Source organism: Lepidochelys olivacea (genome assembly GCF_965140295.1).
Source record: "Lepidochelys olivacea isolate rLepOli2 genome assembly, chromosome: 3".
Taxonomy (NCBI): Eukaryota; Metazoa; Chordata; order Testudines; family Cheloniidae; genus Lepidochelys; species Lepidochelys olivacea.
Window position 1 is genome coordinate 187115433 of NC_140413.1, and position 18577 is coordinate 187134009.

General features: G+C 46.8%; 1 protein-coding gene across 2 annotated transcripts; it reads right to left on the minus strand.

Moving 5' to 3' along the window:
• Positions 1-569: 569 nt before the first annotated feature.
• LOC311518414 (uncharacterized protein) lies at positions 570-15504 on the minus strand. Of its 2 annotated transcripts, none has more exons than XR_014710977.1 (2): positions 14109-15504; positions 570-1223 (listed from the first exon to the last, which is right to left on the minus strand). XR_014710977.1 is itself a non-coding variant. In XM_084624219.1 (2 exons), exons 1-2 carry the CDS (start codon positions 3859-3861, stop codon positions 1218-1220), a joined length of 402 nt encoding a protein of 133 aa, XP_084480345.1. In that variant the 5' UTR covers positions 3862-6452; the 3' UTR covers positions 570-1217. The 2 variants fall into 2 exon arrangements, 1 of the variants encoding a protein (XP_084480345.1); XM_084624219.1 differs by lacking the exon at positions 14109-15504 and adding an exon at positions 3466-6452.
• Positions 15505-18577: the final 3073 nt, after the last annotated feature.

Sequence of the window (18577 nt, forward strand, 5' to 3'; positions counted from 1 at the left end):
CGAAATGCCCATTGTGATCCTGGGAGACCCTGCCTACCCCTTAATGCCGTGGCTCGTGTAGCCATTCATGGGGCAACTTGACAGCAGCAAGGAGTGGTTCAACAACAAGCTGAGCAAGTGCAGAATGTCTGTTGAGAGTGCATTTGGCCATTTAAAAGCCCACTGGCTATGCCTGTATGGGAAGCTGGACATGGCTGATGGCAATATTCCTATGCTTATTGCCGCATGCTATACGCTCAATAATATTTGTGAAGGGAAGGGTGAAACCTTCATTCAGGGCTAGACCACAGAGGCACAGTGCCTGAAGGCTGAGTTTGAACAGTCAGAGACCAGGGCTATTAGAGGGGCACAGCACGGGGCCATAAGGATCAGGGATGCTTTGAGGCAGCAATTTGAAGCTGAAAGCCACTAATATTTGTTGCTATGCTCAGGATTGCTGTGCTTGTAATGCTAGGAGGTGATTGGTGCACACGATGCAAGAAGGGACCTTAACATAATTGTATGCTGCTTGGCAGTGCTCTTTTTGCTTTCACTTAATAGAATAAAGATTGCTTTCAAACAAACACAATTCCTTTATTGAAAGACAACAACTGGAAGAGAGAGTCAAACAAAAAAAAATCATCAGCTGGGAGGGTGATGGGGGATGGGAAGGTCTCAAGAGGAGGAGGGGTCTCAGGACGGTTACAGATTTGTGCATGTCCAGGGATCATATCCAACGTTCTCGTTTGGAGTACAATGCAGTGGGTGCTGGACTTCCACAGAGCCAAACTGCAGAGCAATGGGTGTTGAGTGCTGTGGATAGTGGGAGTCCACACTGCTGGACTGTGAGGAGGAAGGAGCGGAATGCTTGTGGGTAGAAAGTGGGGCCAGGAGGTTGATAACAGTGTGTTGGCGGGGGGCGCATGGGAAAGAGTTTTGCGACAGAGGCTGCAGGGGATGGTGCGAGCGGAGCTGCTCGGTTTGAAGAGCTAATATTGCCTGCAGCATGTCCGCTTGGCGCTCCATAATTGTAAAGAGCTGCTTTGTGTCTTCTTTCTGGTGTGCCGCATTCTCCTTTCAGTCCCTCTTCTCGCTGTCCCGCCACTCCTTCAATTCTTTTTTCACAGTGGTGGAGTACAGCATAACCTCACACATAAAGTCCTCCTTAGTTCTTCTTGGACATTTTCTAATTCTGTACAGCTGTTCTGCCGCCGATAAGGCAGGCCGGCCTCCCAAGGTCATCTCTGTGAAGTTTAAATGCAACATTTTAGAGAAGCAGTATTGTTTGCAACACAGACAACACTGTTTCAGTACTTTAAAACACAGCCAGTTGTTACCAGATATGCCCGTTACTTTGGGGTATGCTCATTTATTAGGGTTACTCTTTGGCTGGGGGGAGTTTTCTGTAATTCTGTTAATGTACTGCTTATGTCATTTGTGTGTTCATATGGAGCTCTACTCCTTCCTTGTGCAAGTGCCCTCCCAATAGAGCTATCCTGCAGAACCTAGGTTCCCCAGGACTGGGTTCCTCCAGCCCTAGAACTAGATGAACACGCGCGCACACACACACACACACTAACACAGCAAGTCTGAGCGGACCAGGTCAATCAGCACTCTCAAGCTGATGCCCTTGTATGTCCCAGTAATCAATGGGCTGGGTTAAGCAGCACTTTCAAGCTGTCACCCTTATGTGCCCCTGGTCGCAATAGGCTGGGCCGAGCAGCACTTTCAGCTGCCTACCCCCCGCTTATACGCCACAGGTTTAACATGTCCCTATCCCACTTTCATGTCACAATTGTCCTGGTAGTAACCCACTTGATGAGCAAACCCCACAGTATTTTTGGGTGCCACAGGGATCTTTAGCTTAGGTAAAAGAAGCGTTGCTGCAGAGTAAATGGGGGAAGCTAAAAACACAAAAGAGTAAAGTTCAGAGAGAGAGAGAGAGAGAAGCAACCAGCTTAACCATAAAAGTTATTTAATGAATAATAAGGAGGGCTTCGTAATAAGGAGGGCTAAACAAACATAACAGTTACATTATTAAAGGTTAATACCTGAGGTAGAAAAGAAAACAGAGAGAGAGAAGAGAGAGAGAGATCTCACCCACTCCAGGAGGCTTGAACTGGTCAGGGTTACCAAGTGATGGTGGTAGCTCAGGATCCTGAGTGCTGGAGACAGGCAGAGCCCCCAGCATGATCAGTCAGGAGATGGAGTCCCAGTGCAACTGATGCAAAGTTTTGAGTCCATGCATCAGAACACTGACTGGAGCGTGAGTAGGGATTTTTGTAGAGAAAATACAATGGTTCAAGGGAGAATGCTAGATTTGTTTATAGGTAAACTGGTGACTCAGGGGTTTTCATTAGGCTAGACAATAGGAGCTGATCACTCTTGGCTATGGGTTGTGTTTTCTTTCAGGGAGCTCACAATGCAGCTAGGCTGCTTCAGTATTTTGGATATCAATCAAGGATTTATTCTAGAATTGGTCTGATAATTGCTGAGCTGGGTGTGTGCAGGCGTAGGTTCATTAACATCTGGAGCAGAGAGCCCCCATGATGCAGTGCTTCCCTGCTTTTCTGGTCCCAGAGTTCAGTGCGGTTCTCTGTTCTCCATTCTGTATGCAAATTGAGACATCTCCCTGTCCCATCTTTCATGCAGATGAGGCTATGGGAGTTGTCTCTGTTTTCCATTCTGTATGCTAATGGAGATGTCTTAATCTTGTCACCCTTGTCAGGAGGGGTCTAGGTGTGTCTCCCATCTGCCCTTCATTGCTCTCTGCAAGTCTTTTCTCTGATGGGTTTTGGTTTAAGCAGAGGCTGGCAGTGGGGTGTCTTTCATGAGTCAGACAGGCTAGATACTGCGCCCTGGTTCCCCAAGAACACAGAGCTGACTGGTATCACAATACTCACACAGCTGTCACTAACTGGCTGACCCCAGGCAAGCACACATGAGCCACACGACCCCCAAAATGGTGAGTAGCCGCAGGGCCAGGGTAAATCACTGTATACTGGGCACATGGCTCTTGGGCACTTGGGGAGAGCCAGCACTGTAGGGTGGGCCTGATAATCATTCCTGTCCCCACACTTTCCACAAGAGGTGATCATTATGGAAGATATCTCGCTGCTGAGGGTGAGCAGGGAATCAAGGGAGGGTCTTCTCCAAGCCTGTGGCTTCTGCCCTGACTCCTCTGTGGCTAGCCTTTGTGTAGCAATGGTCCCCACATCCGTCACAGCAAAGTGGCATGGGAAAGTTACTGTTAATGGGGCAAGAAAAAAAGCAGCTCTGCTGAGGAACCTGCGGCAGCAGATTGCCCAGTATCTCCATGAGAGTTTCCTGGAGATCTCTGAGGGAGAGTCCCGTGAAGTGAGGGAGTGCATCAACAGCATGTTCCACTGCTCAGGCTAGGCATGAGGTGGGAGACAAGCCTGCTTTTTGTAATCTTCCTGTCCCCAACAACTCGCTTCAGCAATTCCCAAAATCAGATCCACTTACTGGGGCCTCCTCTCCTGTTTGCGCTTCGTCAAGCTCCGACTGCTGTGACTGGGTAGGCTCCTCCGGGGTAGAAAAGGGCTCCCGACTGCAAGCATCTCTGGCCTCCGAGTCATCCTCTGACTCTGGGTCTCCCTCACGCTCTTCGTCCAAGATTGCCTCCTCCTGGCTCGGTCCATTCTTGACTGGCATGCAAGCCACCGAAGTATCCACAGGGTCCTTCACAGTGGAGGTGGGGTCACCACCGAGTATCACGTCCAGCTCTTTGTAGAACCGGCAGCTCATGGGCGCAGCACTGGAGCGGTGGTTTGCCTCCCGTGCCTTGTGGTAGGCGTTCTGCAGCTCCTTCACTTTGACTCTGCACTGCAATGTGTCCTGGTCATGGCCCCTTTCTATCATGCATCTAGAAATCTGTCCTTAGGCATCATAATTCTGAGAGCTGGAGCTCAACCACAAATGCCGATGAGGTCCAGCAGCTTGGCATTGCTCGAAGCGGGGGATCGCCTGGTGCGTGGAGCAGGCATGGCCACCTGGAAAGATGCGCTGAGACCACTGCATGCATCACCGAGCAAATGGGAAGGGGACTTTCAAATTTGCAAAGGAATTTACGGGGTGGGGCTGATGGTTGGTCGCTTGAGGGCAGGGCAGTAGAGTTCAAACCGATGGCCAGAGAGGTGAAAACAGGCATTGTGGGACAACTCCCGGAGGCCAATCGCAGCGCTGTAATCACCATGGTGTCTACACTAGCACCTCAGTGCTATAGCCCCAGTGCAGAAAGTTCTATGCCTCTCGTCGGGGCGCTTTTTTGAAAGCGCTGCATCTGTGCAGTTTCTGTGCACTAAGTGGCTTGTCAGTGTGTACACCTCGGGAGTTACAGCGCTCAAAGCTGCTTTACTGTGCAGAAACTTGCCAGTGTAGATGGGGCCTAAGACTTTATGGTTCACACGGGGAGAGATGACACACACACACTGACATACACCTCTCTCACACAGGGTGGGGAGGGTGACTGACTGACCAACTGACCTGACCCTCCCTGCCCAGCGCTCTTCGCCCTCCATACCTGGCTGGGCCCCCGGGATGGACTGGCCTCTCCTGGTACCTGGCACCACATCTTCCCGAGGCAACACTTGTGGGGGAGGGCATGCAGGGTCACATGCCCCCCCCACCCAATTTCTGCCAGGGTTCACACTAGAATGTGGCCAGCACTGTGCAGGAGGGAAGGGACAGGAGCTGCTTCCAGGCGCAGGGGAGGAGGGGGAGGGAAGGGATGACCTGGCCCATGTCTTTGCAGAGCTCATCTCTTCCCCGCCCACTCCAGTGTGGCTGGAAGCAGCTTGTCCCTTCCTGCCCACATAGCGTCAAAAGGCAGATAACACCACCAGGCTGCTGCTGGCCACCAACATAAGACAGCACAGGCACGAAGGGGTTAAGCCCTAAGGACGCACCAGGGCCCAGGGAAGCTGACTGCAGGGGCTTCAGCAAACCCTTCCAGAGTGGGTTGCTCAGCAGGGGAGGGTGCCTAGGTGATGGAGCAGCCCCGCATGCCCTGAGAGCAGGACCCAGGGCAGGGGAGTGAGGGGAGTGAAGAGGGTTGCTAAACTCCTGCACTGGGGGCTGCTGTGAAGCCTGCAGGTTTGGGGTGTGAACAGGCTGGAAATGGCTTCTCCCTTTCCACTCCATAGTTTAGTTGAGGAGCAGAGAAGCTTCCCCATGCCACAGCTGTGTGGGGCTTTGGCACATGCAGGGCTTGGCTTCTTCTTGTCAGCACCCTGGGGCAGAGGGTCTTTGGCTTTCCCAGTATGCTGGCCCAGCCAGAGGCAGTGGGGGAAGAAAGGAGCCTGACAGCCAGGCTGTTGGTGAGCTGAGCGCTCTGACCAGGGGCTGGTTCTCCGCATAGCGCTGGGAGTGGGACTGTCATAACCATAGGGGTAGCCTAAATTCCTCCTTACCTGTAAGAGGTTAAGAAGCTCAAGTAACCTGGCTGAGCCTGACCAAAGGAATAAATGGGGACAAAAGATACTTTCAAATCTGGTGTGGGGGAGAGGTTTTGTTTTGGGTTCTTTGTTTCTGTGGCCGTTCGCTCTTGGGACTAAGAGGGACCAGACATCAATCCACGCTCTTCAAATCTTTCTAAGCAAGTCACTCATATTTCAAACTTGTAAGTAACAGCCAGGCAAGGGGTATTAGTTTATCTTTGTTTTCTCAACTTGTGAATTTTCCCTTTGCTAGAGGGGGATTTATCCCTGTTTTGTTGTAACCTTGAAACTAAGGCTAGAGGGGGTTCCTCTGTGCTCTTTGAATTTTCTGCTACTCTGTCAGGTTAACTACCAGGCTAAGTTTACAGAGGTGATTCTTTTACCTTTTTCTCTTTAAATAAAATCCTTCTTTTTAAGAACCTGACTGATTTTTTCCATTGTTCTAAGACGCAGGGGTTTGGGTCTGTAGTCCCTTTGTAACCAATTGGTGAGGATATATGCTTAAGCCTTCCCCAGGAAAGTGGGGGTAGGCTTGGGAGAATATTTTGGGGAAATAGGACTCCAAGTGGTCCTTTCCCTGATTGTTTGTTAAATCACTTGGTGGTGGCAGCGATCCCAAGGCAAGAAAGGAATCTGTGCCTTGGGGAAGTTTTAACCTAAGCTGGTAAGAATAAGCCTAGGGGGTCTTTCATGCGGGTCCCCACATCTTTACCCCAGAGTTCAGAGTGGGGAAGGAACCCTGACAGGGACACATCCCACCAGGGGGGGATATGGAGGAGCAGTGGGATGGGGGGAGCGAAGAGGCAAAGCAGGGAGAGGACAGTGAGCGGGGGAGCATGTAGAGGGCCAATGGGTGGGTAGCACACACGTAACTGCCTGGCGCCTGCCCGCACTCACCAGCCACTGCAGCTCACAATGTGCAGCCAGCACTGGCTAGAAATGGGATGGGGGCGGGGCCCTGCTGGCCGAGAGCTGGCACGCAGCGGAGGCTGTGCTCATGGACCAGCAGGGGGAGTGACCAGCCCCGCATGCTCTATCTTCACCCCGCACCAACCTTACACACCCACCCCCATCATTGGCCACTGGACCCCCCCCCCACTTACTGCTGATGGGCGGGAGGCTGGTGAGCAGAGATCTGGCCAGCAGTAGGACCCACCAGTACTAATGGGGGAGGGACAGAAAATAGGGGACAATTTGCTCATTTTTAAGAAAAAGTAGGGACACTTACAGGAAGGCTTAAATACTGGACTGTCCCTTTAAAAATGGGACATCTGGTCACCCTATGTGTAACCCATATTCTCTTTTCCTTAACTGATCTCCAGAATGTTGCTGTCATCCAGAGAAAGCCTGATAATTTTGGACTGCAGCCTTTTAAAAAAATTTCTCCAGTTGACTGACCTTTAGTCAACCAAGGAAGAACTCAAATCTGTAAAGGATAGTATGGTCTGGCAGACTTTCAACATTGTTCCCAGTACTATGACTGCCACATGATGAAGAGGCTGCATACTCTTGGCCTGCTAGCAAAGGGATATTCCCATGTAGCTGCTGAGCCCATGAAGGACAATATGACCAACAATTGTAGAAGCTTCTTTTATTTGGACTGAGCCTGATGGGTCAAACTTTGTTCTCAATTACAGGGGTGCAGCACTCATTCAGTGGGCAATATGTTCATATAACCCAGAATGGATTTTGATCTTGTGATATATGCTGCTCAGAGATATATTTGCAATTTAGCAACATTTAAGAGCTTTAAGGGTGAACTTTCTAACATTTAAGAGCATTAAAGGTGAATTCAATACGTAGCTTGCTGAAGGGTATAAGCAATGGTATTTTAGTTCTTATTTTGTTTTAGTTATGAAATATTAGGTATAGTTTAAGTGAAAAGTAATTATTGGCAAAAATTTTAATGTCAAAGTATTAGATATAAATGCTACATATATCCATATGTGCTAACTGGATTCATTATTATGTAGAAACCAGGGTACATAATATGATTTTCGTCACCACAATTACTTTTGGGCCAAATCACAGCCTCATGTAGAAACCTAGGGGACAAATTCTGCAAGGTTCTCTCGAGTTTTCCCTGGAAGTGCACAAATTGGTATGAGGGGATTGGAGAATTGCACATATTGGTACCTGCATCCCCTCATCCCTGAAGAACTTGGGGATCCAAAAGGAAGGGGAACTTGGGGATCCAAAAGGAAGAACTTGGGGATCCAAAAGGGTCCTGCACTTAGGACGGAAGAACCCAATGCACAGCTACAGACTAGGGACCGAATGGCTAGGCAGCAGTTCTGCGGAAAAGGACCTGGGGTGACAGTGGACGAGAAGCTGGATATGAGTCAGCAGTGTGCCCTTGTTGCCAAGAAGGCCAATGGCATTTTGGGATGTATAAGTAGGGGCATAGCGAGCAGATCGAGGGACGTGATCGTCCCCCTCTATTCGACATTGGTGAGGCCTCATCTGGAGTACTGTGTCCAGTTTTGGGCCCCACACTACAAGAAGGATGTGGATAAATTGGAAAGAGTCCAGCGAAGGGCAACAAAAATGATTAGGGGTCTGGAACACATGACTTATGAGGAGAGGCTGAGGGAACTGGGATTGTTTAGTCTGCGAAAGAGAAGAATGAGGGGGGATTTGATAGCTGCTTTCAACTACCTGAGAGGTGGTTCCAGAGAGGATGGTTCTAGACTATTATCAGTGGTAGAAGATCACAGGACAAGGAGTAATGGTCTCAAGTTTCAGGGGGGGAGGTTTAGGTTGGATATTAGGAAAAACTTTTTCACTAGGAGGGTGGTGAAACACTGGAATGTGTTGCCTAGGGAGGTGGTGGAATCTCCTTCCTTAGAAGTTTTTAAGGTCAGGCTTGACAAAGCCCTGGCTGGGATGATTTAATTGGGGATTGGTCCTGCTTTTGAGCAGGGGGTTGGACTAGATGACCTCCTGAGGTCCCTTCCAACCCTGATATTCTATGATTCTATGATTCTATGAAGGAATTTGGTGATTCTGCACCAAAATAGGAGCTATGCTGCCATTGGATGGGTCTCCACACAGCTGCAAAAGGGACTCAGGGAGATAATACACTTAATATTATCTCAGAGCTATCTCTTAGGGTCTGACTACACTGCAACATACCCCCATGCTTGAGCTCAGACTCAAGCCTAACCCCCCTTGTGTCTACACCACAATTGTGTTAACCCAGGGCTCAGACCCAGAGTCCCAGGACCCTGCTGTGCTGGAGAGTCCAAGCATGAGTCAAGCAGGGACCCAGGATTCAAGCCCTATTACTCTGCAGTGTAGATGCAGCCCCACTTGATTCTTGTCCCAGTAGTTCACCAGAAGTATCCCATAATTCTATGGGACAACTTCCTTAGTCCTCTCTATCCCAACAATCTACTCTATTGAAAATGGAACCCAACCCCCGCCCCTCTCTGCCCCCCAGGGAATGGCAGCAGCTCAGGTCAACGTTAACCCATTCTCTTTTGATCACTAATCTGCAAGCACACTTTCAGAGAGTCCCCTTGGTTTTCAATGGAGAGACAACCAATCAAGCCTTTTGCAAAACAAGATGCTTCACGGTCACAGGAGCACAGCCAAATTTTGGTGATCTCTGGTAAAACTGTGTATTTCAGCAAAAGTACCAGGAATCACCAACCATACCAGCAGATAGCTAAAAAGCTGGCAACTCTGCAGATTTTCTGGACTGTTGATCAGTGCACGGAACATATTAAGAGGCTGAAGAGCAAGTACCAAAAGACCAGGGACAAGAACCATACCAGGGGCAACTCACCCATAACATGCCCATTTTATGATGACTTTGACTGGGTTCTGTGCACTGCGCTTAGCATGGAGCCAACTGATCTGTTCAGCTGGCATGATGCTCTGTTGGCACCTGAATCAAGCAGCAGGGTCCCAGTGAGGAGCAGGAAGTGACCCTTAATTAAATCAGTCCCAGAACAGGCTGTGATCAGGATCAACAGCAAATCCTTATTACTTATTCCTTATTTACTTTCTCCACACCTGTCATGATTTTATAGACTTCAGTCATATCCCCCCTAGTTGTCTCTTTTCCAAGGTGAAAAGTCCTAATCTTATTAATGTCTCCTCATATGGAAGTTGTTTCATGCCCCTAATCATTTTTGTTGCCCTTTTCGAGAGTGCTAAAGGAGTTGGCGGATATGATTGCAGAGCCATTGGCCATTATCTTTGAAAACTCATGGTGATCCGGGGAAGTCCCGGATGACTGGAAAAAGGGTAATGTAGTGCCCATCTTTAAAAAAGGGAAGAAGAAGGATCCTGGGAACTACAGGCCAGTCAGCCTCACCTCCAGTCCCAGTGGAAAAATTGGAAAACGTCCAGCGGAGGACAACAAAAATGATTAGGGGACTGGAACACATGACTTATGAGGAGAGGCTGAGGGAACTGGGATTGTTTAGTCTGCGGAAGAGAAGAATGAGGGGGGATTTGATAGCTGCTTCCAACTACCTGAAAGGGAGTTCCAAAGAGGATGGATCTAGACTGTTCTCAGTGGTAGCTGATGACAGAACAAGGAGTAATGGTCTCAAGTTTCAGTGGGGGAAGTTTAGGTTGGATATTAGGAAAAACTTTTTCACTAGGAGGGTGGTGAAACACTGGAATGCGTTACCTAGGGAGGTGGTGGAATCTCCTTCCTTAGATATTTTTAAGGTCAGGCTTGACAAAGCCCTGGCTGGGATGATTTAGGGGGATTGGTTCTGCTTTGAGCAGGGGGTTGGACTAGATGACCTCCTGAGGTCCCTTCCAATCCTGATATTCTAGGATATTCTATGATTCTAAACCTTTTCCAATTCTAATATACCTTTTTTTGAGATGGGGAGACCACATCTGCACACAGTATTCAAGATGTGGGCATACCATAGATTTATATAGAGGCAATATGATATTTTCTATCTTATTATCTATTCCTTACTTAATAATTCACCATGATTTCAACAATTTCCATCCCACCATTAACCTCAGCCTGGACCAATCCACAGAAGAGATCCACTTCCTGGACACTACAGTCCTAATAAGCGATGGTCACATAAACACCACCCTATACCGGAAACCTAGTGACCGCCATTCCTACCTACATGCCTCCAGCTTTCATCCAGACCACACCACACGATCCATTGTCTACAGCCAAGCTCTACGATACAACCGCATTTGCTCCAACCCCTCAGACAGAGACAAACACCTACAAGATCTCTATCAAGCATTCTTACAACTACAATACCCACCTGCTGAAGTGAAGAAACAGATTGACAGAGCCAGAAGAGTTCCCAGAAGTCACCTACTACAGGACAGGCCCAACAAAGAAAATAACAGAATGCCACTAGCCATCACCTTCAGCCCCCAACCTCTCCAATGCCTCATCAAGGATCTACAACCCATCCTGAAGGACGACCCATCACTCTCACAGATCTTGGGAGACAGGCCAGTCCTTGCTTACAGACAGCCCCCCAACCTGAAGCAAATACTCACCAGCAACCACACACCACACAACAGAACCACTAACCCAGGAACCTATCCTTGCAACAAAGTCCTTAGTCAACTGTGTCCACATATCAATTCAGGGGACATCATCATAGGGCCTAATCACATCAGCCACACCATCAGGGGCTCGTTCACCTGCACATCTACCAGTGTGATATATGCCATCATGTGCCAGCAATGCCCTTCTGCCATGTACATTGGTCAAACTGGACAGTCTCTACGTAAAAGAATAAATGGACACAAATCAGATGTCAAGAATTATAACATTCAAAAACCAGTTGGAGAACACTTCAATCTCTCTGGTCACTCGATTACAGACCTAAAAGTGGCAATTCTTCAACAAGAAAACTTCAAAAACAGACTCCAACGAGAGACTGCTGAATTGGAATTAATTTGCAAACTGGATACAATTAACTTAGGCTTGAATAGAGACTGGGAGTGGATGGGTCATTACACAAAGTAAAACTATTTCCCCATGTTTATCTCTCCCCCCAACTCCCCACTGTTCCTCAGACGTTCTTGTCAACTGCTGGAAATGATCCACCTTGATTATCACTACAAAAGGTTTTTTCCCCCCCACTCTCCTGCTGGTAATAGCTCATCTTAAGTGATCACTCTCCTTACAGCGTTTATGGTAACACCCATTGTTTCATGTTCCCTATGTATATAAATCTCCCCACTGTATTTTCCACTGAATGCATCCGATGAAGTGAGCTGTAGCTCACGAAAGCTTATGCTCAAATAAATTTGTTAGTCTCTAAGGTTCCACAAGTACTCCTCTTCTTTTTAATGATTCCTAACATTCTGTTTTTGACTGCTGCTGCACATCGAGTGGATGTTTTCAGAGAACTATCCACAATGACTCCAAGATCTCTTTCTTGAGTGGTAACAGCTAATTTAGACTCCATCTTTTTATATGTATCGTTGGGATTATGTTTTTCAATGTGCACTACTTTGCATTTATCAACATTGAATTTCATCTGCCATTTTGTTGTCCAGCCACCCAGTTTTGAGAGATTCTTTTGTAGCTCTTCGCAATCTGCCTGGGACTTAACTATCTTGAGAGGTTTTGTACCATCTGCATATTTTGCCATCTCACTGTTTACCCCTTTTTCCAGATCATTTATGAATATGTTGAATAGGACTGGTCCCAGTACAGATCTTTGGAGGACACCAGTGTAGCCACTAAAGGAGTGTAGCCACTTAAGGAGGATTGTATCACATGGAGTTCAAAATGGCAACTTGGAATTTCAAACATCATAAACAGCTGTTAAATTTATTTTAACTGTTAAGTCACATTTGCTATGAAAAGGAGTACTTGTGGCACCTTAGAGACTTGCTGTGATCATTCATGTTTTTCTTTCAGTAATAAGAAATTTGCCACTTTGTAATCACTCCTCCTGGGTCTATGGAACCACCTGTAAACAGTGAACAGTGTGTGCATGTTTGGGAAACAGTATTCTATTTTCAAATCTAGTAATTTCAGTTAGAGCTAATCCATGCAGTCTGCAGGTCACAAAATAATTTCTGCAAAGTATGAGTGGGGTGTCAGTTTTTCCCCAGAACTGTGCTGGGTGGACGAAAGCTGCAGATTTCAGGGTATTTGAGTGCACCATTAACAGAGGAAATCACATGGCTGCTGAAAGCAGGAAAATTTTCCTAAAGCAGGAATTCCAGATAGTCACATCGCAGGGAAGGGGAATACTTCAGCTGCATAGACTGCAGGTTTGCCTCCAATAACATCTTCCTCTGCCAGTAGGGTGCCACAAGAACAGTTATGTCTTCCAAAATATGAAAGGCCTGAAATAACAGAAAAAGCCTTTTGCAGCAAGGACACTATCCACACCTGCCTCCCACCCCCATCTGGCAATTAGTTATGAAATTTTTGTAAAACAAGAAAATGGTTATAATTTTAAACTTACCATTGTCTCTGCACTTCTGTAATTGCAATTAACAAGACTGTGTCCAGAGACAGTATGAGGACTGAAGCACCCCTTCACAATACGTATTGGTTCACTTTAGAAATGTTATATTTTATGTTGAGATTCCACACAAATTAATTCTGTGCTCACTGAGCTAGTTTAGATGATAACCCTCTGTTTCTTGTCCTGTTTCAGGATCCTCAATCTATACTGCCTGATGATCTTCAGGAACTTGATCCTTGGCCCAATATACCTTCACAGACAGTTCCATAAGGAAGCATTTCCATGATGAAGTTATGGTCTATGTTCTTGAGAGGGCAGACCAGCAAGTCCAATATCAGAAAAAGAGGGACAAAAGCCTGGAACACTGGCATGCTGACAGGGAGGAGAAAAGACTGAGGCTCACTGCCCAGGTGGAGGATAGGGTTTCAGCAAGGGAGCAGGTTCCTGGAACAGAAATGGCAGCTAAGGGAGGAGGACAGAGGGAACTTTCAGCGACTCCTGTCCATAAGGCCTGCAAGAGTACCATCTCCTACTGCCTTCCCCAACACCATAGCATGATCACCCTGCAATGTACCCTCACTCCAGCAGCAGCTTAGACAAGTCCATGTCAGTACAAACCATGCATTCCTGACTCATGAGTGGCTGGGCAGGGCAACTAAAAGCTGTGCAGCCTTCCTTCTTCAACTCCAATGGAAAACTCCACCCCCTCTCCCGCCACCAAATGAGAGAAAAACATGTAAAAAGGGAAAGGAGAACATGAGGCCAGGGACATGTAGCGGTAGGATTGTGTCAGGTATTAATTATTTCCTGCCCTTTTGTGTGTGAGTGGGGGAGAGGGGGCGGGGAGTTTGTAATGGCAGCTGGCCTGCCCAACACTGCGTTTTTTACTATTTTAAGTCATGTTTATAAATAAAGTATAGGTAATATTCCCCTTCTTCCATTGGGCCATGCACATCTGTAGCCCATAGAGTTAGCTTTAGGATTTATTTTATTCAGTAGTAATGCAAGGAACCTGTATCCTACAGTGGTTTTCAAACTTTCCAGGCTACTGTACCCCTTTCAGGAATATGATTTGTCTTGCCTACCCCAAGTTTCATCTCACTTAAAAAACTACTTGCTTGCAAAATCAAACATAAAAATACAGAAGTGTCACAGCACATTATTATAGAAAAAATGTTTACTTTCTCATTTTTACCATATAAACTGATTGGAATATAAATATTGTACTTACACTTCAGTGTGATATTTGAGCCTGTTTTTGTTGCGGTTCAGTGATGAGACAGAACACAGCTTTATGCAAGCAAACAGGCTGGTCAGCGGAGATGGGCTGTTCTGCCCCCCCTGCCTTCCACCTTCTCCTTTTATTATATTTCTCCCCCTAAGCATTACACACTGCTACACAAAGGAATGTATGACGTTGATTCATATGCTTAGTTACCATCCTCTATCTACTACAATCCTGGTTCTCAGGCCTTGAGCCCAGGCTAAAGAAACCTCCCACAGTTGCTGTCCAAACAATCAAGTTCTCAGGGTTCATATCTAGCCCTTGTCCTTGGATAGAGCAATGTGTGCATTGCTCCTAGGAAACAGTCAGGGTGTGCCCCGCCTGCTTCCAGGTGGAATAGCTAGACATTAACCCTTCATGTTTTTCACTTGTGAGCCTTATCTGAAGCCTGAGCCCCACACAGTGGGACTGAAGCCCAAGCGGCAGAGCTAAAACATGTAACTTAGCTTCACAGAGCCTCCTCTGGTTTGGAGGCCTGGGCAGTAGCCCTGCTTGCCACCCCCTAATACTGTCCCTACTCTTGTGACCTCCCTAAATCCTCCTAGGAGCTGCAATCCCCAGGTTGAGCAACACAGATCTAGATGAGTTGAGGACCTCCTGGAAGACCTTTGTGTAAGACACTGGGTTCAGCAGTTAGCATAAGACTTCAGGCCCATGAACTTTGGCACAGATAAACAGCCCACCGGTCACCCCTAAGTATTGGGGAATAGAGTGTTTAAGAGGGAGTTTGTCCATAACAACACCAGCCAACCACAGGAATATGAGCTAACATCAGCTTTTGGATATTTTAGGATAGGAACATCTGCAGATGTTTAACAACAAGAGTGCCATGGCAATGAATTGACATATATGATAATAAGTTGAGATCATTAGTATACTAACATATAGAAGAAGGGGATCCCAACATTAGTAGGGTGAGGAAATACAAATAAGGAAGAAGGGAGAAACCCCTACTGAATATGCATTAGACATAGTGGCATCAGTGTAACATATGATAAAAGTTGTAACCCAGCCTGTGGGTAGGAGAGAGAGATGTAGCCTTTGGGAGATGCCAGGATGGCCACTGGTGATGATGAGGAAGATGATGTTGATGAGGAAGATAATGGCTAATATTTCAAGCTGTTCTGCAACAGATTGAGTGAGTATATGGATGTTTAGATGTACATTCTATATTATGACAGGTTTCAGAGTAACAGCCGTGTTAGTCTGTATTCGCTATAGAAAATTCTCTGTGTGTATATATAAAGTCTGCTGCAGTTTCCATGGTATGCATCCGATGAAGTGAGCTGTAGCTCACGAAAGCTCATGCTCAAATAAATTGGTTAGTCTCTAAGGTGCCACAAGTACTCCTTTTCTTTTTATTCTATATTATCTCTATCTACCTTGCTGGGTTAGAGTGTTTGTGACTTTGATAAATGTATTAATAAACTATTACAAATGCAGAAGAGCTCCTAAAGTGTGAGTGTTGCAACTGTGCACACTGGGGTTCCCAACTAATCAGTAATTTTAATAATACTGTGCCTGATCTTGAGACAGAGTCATAACTGGGAATTCTTAAGTAATCAATATATGATTCATAGATCAGATTACAGTGCATAATTTGAAAACACAAAGTACCCCTGACTTCTGTGCAACCAGCTCCCGCAATGGTAGCATCACTTTCTGGCTGAGGGTACCAATCTAGTGTCCTCTTGCTGTCATAGGTCCATTCAGGGGGAAATGGCTCACCTCTGGTTTCACAAAGGTGAAGAGCACAGCAAGCCACAATAATGCAGACAGCGTTGGTGAAACTGGCCTCCAAACAGGTTTGTTGACATGTCCAATAAGATTTTAATCTGCCACGAGCACATTCTGTACCCTCTGAGATTGTAATTAAACCTTCTTTTGCCAGGGCCTCTGAAATCAGGGTATGGTTTCATAAGCCAAGGCAAAATGGAGTATGCGGGGGCCTCCCAGAATAACACCGGGGACAGTAACACCATTTATGTCAATGTCATTAGGTGGGAATAGTGTCCCAGCCTGTCCATAAATGTAGACTCTCAAGCAGCATTGTGAACTTTTCCAGCACAGTCCAAGTTGACATTCATAAATCTGCTTCTGTGGTCCACTAGTGCCTGTGTAATAATGGAGTAGTACCCTTGGCGATTTATCTACTCATATGCTCTTTGAGAAGGGCAAACTATAGGCACATGAGTCCCATCAATGGCCTTGGCACAGTTAGGAAACCCCATTCTCTCAAAGCTAGCAATTACCTCTGGAATAGCTTTAATGCCTGGCACCTTGGGGTAAACCACACACTTGATTGCCTCAGTAACCTCCACCACCACTTTACCCACAGTAGACTTTCCAAGCCTAAACTGGTTGGCAACAGACCTGTCAGACCTGTAGCAGTCTGGGATAACCAGCTTCCCGATAGTTATAGCAACCCACTTCTGGACTGGCAAGGGTGACCTCAGATGTGTCTGTTCATGCTGGAAGTGTGGGGGCAAGCTGCTCACAAAGCTATAGAAATGTGGCTTTCATGATGTGAAAGTTGTGGACCCACTGCTGGTCATCCCAGGTCTGCATGACAGTGTGGTCCCACCCACAGGCGCCGGCTTCCAACTTTCCCCAGGGGTGCTCAACCCCTGCTCAGTCCAAGGCCCTGCCCCCACTCCACCCCTTTCTCCACACCTGACCCGCCCCTTCCTGCCCACGCCCTGCCCCCACCTCACCACTTTCCCCTCTCTTCCTGTCCAATTCAGCCCCCTCCCCTGAGTGCACCCCATCCCTGTTTCTCCCCCCTCCCTCCCAGCACCTCCTGCATGCTGTAGAACAACTGATCCACGGCAGGTGGGAGGCGCTGGGAGAGAAGGGGAGAAGCTTGGCTGCCAGTGGGTGCTAAGCCACTGAGTTGGTCCCACCAGTCTGTGCTTGCGGCTCTGCATCAGAAGCAGTAGTCTACATAGAGGGCATCAGCAACTATCAAGGGAGAAGTCTGCAGCCTATAGGGCTAGCTTGCCTTTATTATATTCATTGCTTTGCATTATATTTACTCCTGGGGGAATTCTGTGCCACTGCACAATGCAGAATGTTGCAGAAATTAATGTAAAGCGTGCAGAATTTCCTCCCCACCCCCCAAAATGAGCTGCAGAGCTGTTGGCCGCCAGCAGACCCCAGCTTGCAAATAGAAGACAAGGCTGGGGGAGGCAGAGGGAACTGGAGGGTTTCCAGCAGCTGCAGTTCCCAGCACGCCCTGATGGAAAGAGGCAGTGGTGAGCAGGAAACACCATGCAAGCCCAGGACCCAGCATCAGTCTGTTTCTTCCTCTGGACCCCTGGGCTCTAGGATGGTAGGATTTGTGAGTGTCTGGGCTGGGGTGGGGGGCACAACTGGGCTCTGGTGGGAAGGGAGTGTGAGTGTCTGGCCCTCCGGCTAGGCTCTGAGGGGGAGAGGGGGCAGAGAAGCAGGAACTGGGTTGTCATAGGAATTTCTTTAACTCTCTACTCCTGGGGAAATTTTTATGTGTGTCTGTATTTTTAGACATACTTGTGACAAGTATTTTAAAATAAATTACCAAAATAATTGAAACTGGCATGATTATATAGTCTTATTTTGACAAATAAAATTTGCAGAATTTTGCAGAATTTTTAATTTTTGGCGCAGCATTCCCCCAGGAGTATATATTCAGCAGTAATGCAAAGAACCTATAGGCCTGTATCCTGTAGTGATAGGATACAGTGAGACATTATCTTCAGCAAGTTAGCATAAGGCTTGAGGCCTATGAACTTTGAACAGGTAAACTTTGAACAGATATACAGCCCAATGGAAAACACCAAGTATTGGGGAGCTGAAAATAGAGTTTTTAAGGGGAATTTCTGACCACAGGAACAACCAACCACAAGAATGTCCAAGAGTCCAACCGTAAAAGTGTCATGGCAATGAACTGATGTACATATTAGGTACATGAGCTACATCTGCAGATATCTAACCACAAGAGGACCATGATAATGAACTGTCGTATATGATAATAAGTTGAAATAATTGATATACTAACCTATAGGAGAAGGACACTCCAACATTAGTAAGGTGAGGATATACAAATAAGAAAAAGGGGAAATACGCCTACTAAATATACATCAAACATAGTGGTATCACCATATCATATTATAAAAGTTGCATCTGAGCCTAGGGGCAGTAGGAGAAGAAGATGTTCTTGGGAGGTGCTAGAATGATGGCCACTGGTAATGAGAGGGAAGGTGGTGGTGATGAGAAAGATGATGGCTAAAATTTCAGGTTGTTCTACAAGGGATGGTGTGAGTATATGGATTTGCAGATGTACATTCTTTAGTATCTCTATCTACCTTACTGAGTTAGGGTGCTTCTGACTGTGCTAAATGTATTAATAAACTATCTGTAAATAAAGACGAGTTCCT